The sequence below is a fragment of the Carassius auratus genome, chromosome 18, assembly GCF_003368295.1.
Source record: "Carassius auratus strain Wakin chromosome 18, ASM336829v1, whole genome shotgun sequence".
In the NCBI taxonomy this organism is placed as follows: domain Eukaryota; kingdom Metazoa; phylum Chordata; class Actinopteri; order Cypriniformes; family Cyprinidae; genus Carassius; species Carassius auratus.
In genome coordinates, this window is record NC_039260.1 from 10,145,361 (window position 1) to 10,151,360 (window position 6,000).

Here is a 6,000-nt window from a genome sequence, read left to right on the forward strand (position 1 = left end):
TAATGGATTTACAATCAACAAAAAAATTCAACTGTTAGTGAAGTGACATTCAGCCAAGTATGGTGACCCATACTCAAAATTTGTGCTCTGCATTTAACCCATCCGAAATGCACACACACAGAGCAGTGAACAAACACACACACACACACACACACACACACACACACACACACACACCCGGAGCAGTGGGCAGCCATTTATGCTGCGGCGCCCGGGGAGCAGTTGGGGGTTCGATGCCTTGCTCAAGGGCACCTAAGTCGTGGTATTGAAGGTGGAGAGAGAGCTGTTCATGCACTACCCCCACCCACAATTCCGTCCGGCCCGAGACTAGAACCCACAACCTTTCGATTGGGAGTCCAACCCTCTAACCATTAGGCCACGACTTCCCCTAAATATTGTTAGTATGACAATATTTACACAACTATCAATACTTTGTTGACCAATTACAAAGCAATGCTTAATTTAGTTCAGTCTGTGGTGTAAAAAGGCTGCATTAAAGAAAAAACACTTATAGGCAAAACATTTAGCCATCATTTTTTTCCCCAAGTTTTTTCTAGCAATTTTACTGTTAGTCCACTGTATGAAGAATTTTTGGGTATAATATGTCACAGTTTACTCTATTTTGCTATATTTACATAAATGAACTATAGTGACCTGCACCCAAATAATATATCTGCGGTCTGAATAATTTTTGCTTTGACATTTTCTTGGATTAACATTAAAGAAACCGACAGCTAGTAAATTAGGCGTGGTTACTTTAAGAGACAAGCATCCATTATAATGATACACATCTGATTCCATTCTCCCCTGTTTACTTTCACTTAAGACATAACCAACAGTTTTTTTGAGAATACTCTCCAAGACGGGTATTTTGACATATTTTTGTATGTATTTATCTGTACAAGAGCAAGAAGAGGCAAATTCGGTGTTGAAGCATTTAGAGACGTGTCTCTCTGCGTGCATCCTGAACACATTACACCAATTGCTAAACTGTGCTCTTACCACTGATCTATATATATATAGATCAGTGGCTCTTACCACCCATCTTTCACACCGCAAGCCTGAGCGGTGCGCGAGCAGGGCGTCCGCGCAACTACACCGTCACTGCAGCAGCAGACTCTCGCGAGTATTCACACTGGAAGCGTACTATAGGTACAGTATCACAGCAGCGGCTGCAAAGCATGTTCGGCAGACAGTATAACCATTTCAAACAATGGGTATAATTCAATTCAACATTTCAACATTTGTTTTTATAACAATGCACCATACTTTCACCCAAAACGATTAATTAAAAAGTTTAAATGGGTAAATCCAATTTGTTATACTTTTCTTTTCTGGCATAATTGTGAAAACACTAGACATTGGCATTGTTGTTAAAACTCTTGACATGCTTATTCTGTGCATTTTGAGCACGTTTTGTGTGAAATCATATTTATTTAACACTCATTTATAATACACTCATTGATTAACATGGACGGCGGAAAAAACATGCGCTGCTCGCGCGCCGCTCACGCTTGTGGTGTGAAACAGGGGTCACGCGCTGCTCCTGGTCTCAGTGTGAATGCACTCATTGATTAACATGGACGCCGAAAAAAATACGCACTGCTCGCGCGCCGCTCACGCTTGCAGTGTGGAAGATTACACATCTTTTTCTGTTTGCTTGTTCAAACTGCAATTTGTATTTTGTATTTGTTCGTTCAGGTGCAGGAGGATGCGAAGGAGAGCTCTGTTCGGTGTTGCTGTCTGTGCATGTGGCTCTCTGCGTGTGAGCTGAACACCGTGCACAACAGTTCAGTTTTTCTGTGTCTTGTGTTTGATTGTTTTAAAAACTTTTGAATGTTGAAATTGGCAGGGCTTAAAAACACCTGCAAATGATAAGATTTAGTGACGATGCGCAGCCCGTCAACGGTCCTGAGCATCGTTTTAGGCTGGCATCAGTCAGTCGGGACCCCCTCAGCCGTGGGCCCATATAATCGTCACCACTTTTGACTCCACTAGTGACGGCCCTGTTGCTCGTTAAAAGCTAGGGGTGTAACAGTACACAAATATGATGGTCAGTACAAAAATATTGTTTTACTGAACAAGTTGCTCTTTCTTGAAAAAATACATTCAGTTATAGTTACATTTTCTTAGTGATAAAAATCTACCTCAGTTTAAAACTACATTATAAGGTTACGATTAGGCCTAACAACCCAAACTTAAATTACATTACTATTTATTTTTAAATAAATGATCAACAACAAAAATAAAAATAAATATGCAAACATGTAAATTGCACATAAACCAGTTTTTATATTAACTTATAAAAAATATATATATGTATATATATTAATGAAAACGTTCCTAATTTTCGGCTCATATCAAATCTTCCTTTTCTTGAATTCTATAGTACTGAAACAGCAATGGTCAAGGTTACTAATAATTTGTCAATACATTTAAAGGCGCTATTAAAATTAATATATATATATATATATATATATATATATATATATATATATATATACACACACACACACACGCACACACACACACATAATTTGTCTAGTTTTAAGGTCCTTAAGAGGACAAACCACTGATCTATATATATATATATATATATATATATATATAGATCATTGGGACAAACTTAGATTACAAGAGAAATTGTTATTATTAAAAAAAAATTCCAACCTGCAATTAACAAATGTCATTTCCACCACATCTCAATATACAGCGGTTATTTAAAAATTGAATAACTTATGCCACTCAAGAATTGTCTAAGATCATTTTGTTACTAATTTTACCAGTTTATCCACAATGTAAAATAATCATACATTTGTCATTGATATAAGTAACTGCCCTAAGGACCAAATGCTGAACTGTACACTTGTCACACTATCAAATGTAATATTGGTTTGGGTGAGAGCTTTTTTTAAAAAAAAATAACTTAAGTAGAGCATGATCTCATAAATTGTGGATTTTTTAAATATTGAGAACTTTTCAAATATTTATTTACAAATGTGTGTGGTGATGGAAATGACAATGAATTAACTTGAATGTAGAGAAACAGTAGAGATACTTATTAGTAAAATTCTTCACCACACCCATTAAACTCAATGCACAAAGTCACTAAACATAACCACACCTGTTTTAAGTGTAGTGCTGATTTTGATGTATAAAACTGATTTGTCTCACAGATGAACGGTTACAGTGCATACTGTAAATAATTGACACAACTGAAGGCATGTCAAAAATATAAGCAATAAATTTCAACATTGTGAGATAATTATGAGGCTATATAATTATGAGAGTTTGATAATGAAATGTTCTCATTGGTCTCTTAAATGAACACTATTTTGTAAGAGTAACTGTAAAGAACACTTGAAACGGTATCACTTAAACAGAGATGTGGAATGTGGAAAATTCTGAGCACCTTGAACGTGTGTGTGTGGGTGTGGGTGTGGGTGCTCTTGTTTTTTTGACATATCAGGACACAACTCAGTATAATGACATGGGTATGACACAGGTATTACAAGGAGATGGTGACTTATGAGGACATGTCCCCATTTTTCAAAATGCTTATAAATCATACAGAATTAGTTTTTTTGAGAAAGTAAAAATGCACAAAGTCTCCTGTGAGGGTTAGGGTTGGTGAAGGGTGATAGAATATACAGTTTGTACAGTATAAAAACCATTACGCCTATGGAATGTCCCCACTTTTCACAAAAACAAACGTGTGTGTGTTTTCTATAGGTCTTTTTAACATGTTAGTTAATGTTAATTAATACATTTTATATTTATTTATTAATTTATTTTTGAGGATTTGCAGGTGTTATAAAAACACTAGTCACACTTGAATATAACTTAATATAAAACTATGGTTTTATTTGCTTTACTCTTCTAAAGACTTTTATTTAAATTGTGTAAATGCTTCGTCAGTGTGATTGAGGTACTATGGTGTGCTAAAAGACCAACAGGAAATGTATGTGTGTAGCTGAAGGTGAGAAGTGTTATTTTAGAGCTGCTACATGCTCGCTTTTAATGTGTAAATGATGTGCATTAAATACTTAAAATGCATCCAGGGGACATGTAGATACAGAAGTGTCTGGATTTGATTAGGCTGTAAATTCTGAATCAACTTATTTCTGTTGGTCACACTCTGTAGGACTGTTGACCATTTTCTTGCAAGAACATAAATCTTAAAGACTTTGTTTCATGCCTTTTATTAAAACAAAAAAATTGCCACAACAAATAACTAACTACTGATCTTTTATCATATAATGATATACTGTGTCATGTTAAATCAAAATGCTACTTGTGAAAATTGCTTGTGGGCAATGAAATGTGGTCTTTGTTTTATGTTTCCTGCTATAGATAGACATGTCATTTAGCATAAGTTGTTTTGTGGGTGGGGTTATTTCCAGGAACTCTTTTTTTTTTCCAGTATTAGAAGATCTAAATATTTTTGATCATGATGGAGAACAGTGCAGGCTTCAATTCAACATCTAACAGCACTGCTGTTGGTTCAGAGAAGATCACTCCTGCTGTAATTCTGGGTTTGTGCTGTTTGGTTGGTTTACCAAGCAACATTGTGGTAATCATCAGCATTGCTCGTGAGTGGAGCAAAAATCTGAGCTTCACCTTAAAACTAATGCTATACCTTGCAGTCTCTGATGCTTTGACTCTTTGCTTGGCTCCTTTTGTGGTTTATGGAATACTGTTTGGATGGAAGTTCGGCCTTTGGTCTTGTAAGTTTCTGTTTTTTTTGGGTCACTGGAGTCTGTATGTTGCTGTTCTGACGGTCACATCCATGAGCGTACACCGCTATCATAATGTCTTCAAGTCAAGAGTCACTAACAGGATGATACTCCGGAGACCGGAAAGACAGCAGAGGTGCCTTCAGCTGATTGGCATCTGGATTCTAGCCTTTGCTTTTGCCCTACCAGTATTTTTTACTCAAGGGCTCAAAGACAAGAATGGATTGCTAAGATGTCAGAGGATAACGAAGTCACAGTTTGTGGTGACTGTTTTGCTTTTTGAGATCCTGTTGGGGTTTGTCATCCCATTTTTGACAATGTTGACATGTTATTTATGGTTGGACAAAGGGTTGAGACAAAAAGCCAGGAGCTCCAGTCTAACTAGTTCTCCACAGGATCAGGAACCCAGAAACCAGGGGACAAATGTTAAGACTTACAAGAAGAGACTTGTGATCAGTATCGTAGTGGCTTTCTTCCTCTTTTGGACTCCTGTGCATATTATCAATGTGGTTGATATAGTCACTACTCTGACTAAAACATCTCATCCAGATGTTCATTCCCAACTGAAGACTTTCCGCGGAGTATATGGTGATGCAAGCAAGACTTTGGCTTTGCTGAACTGCTGTCTGAATCCTTTTCTTTATGCCATCTCTTCACAGAATCTTATGAAATGTTTCAGAATGAGATAATTAAAACAATTCTGAATTATTTATTGGCAGTCAATTATCCTTTGGAAATTTAAGAAAAATGGTTCTAAAGAGTACCAAATTTGCATTATATATAGCCCTTTTTATAATGTTCCATAAAGAACCATGCTTAAAAAGTGCTTTATTGTATACTGCAGGACATTCATAGTGTTATAATTTGTTATTTTCATTAATATTAGTATTATTAGTCATATCTTGTAGGTACTTTTGTTTTTATTTATGTAAAAATTACAGTGCTCCAACAACAGTGCTCTAATTCATAAATGGCAAATTATATTGATCTTGAGTAAATAGCACAACACAGAAGCAGGAAATAGTAATGAAGACCAAGTTCCAGTAAAATGTCTTCACAATTCTCCTTTATGCCTTCTAGTCAATTATTGTGTGTGTGTGTGTGTGTATAGGTGTTTCTCTCTGCAGATGACGTAGTGTTCCTTCCATTTATATAAAAGGAATTATTGTTATGAAGGCTACAACTAAAAAAGTACATGTGAGCCCTTCACAAAAAAATTAGAAAAAGTCAAGAGATTGTTGTTTTGTGTTTTTTGTTGTGATTG

General features: G+C 36.0%; 1 protein-coding gene across 1 annotated transcript; it reads left to right on the forward strand.

The window, feature by feature from the left end:
• Positions 1–4,402: 4,402 nt before the first annotated feature.
• On the forward strand, positions 4,403–5,425 carry LOC113118010 (leukotriene B4 receptor 1-like). The gene has a single exon (XM_026286864.1). The coding sequence runs from the start codon at positions 4,451–4,453 to the stop codon at positions 5,423–5,425; it is 975 nt and encodes a 324-aa protein (XP_026142649.1). The 5' UTR covers positions 4,403–4,450.
• The last annotated feature ends 575 nt before the right edge of the window (positions 5,426–6,000 follow it).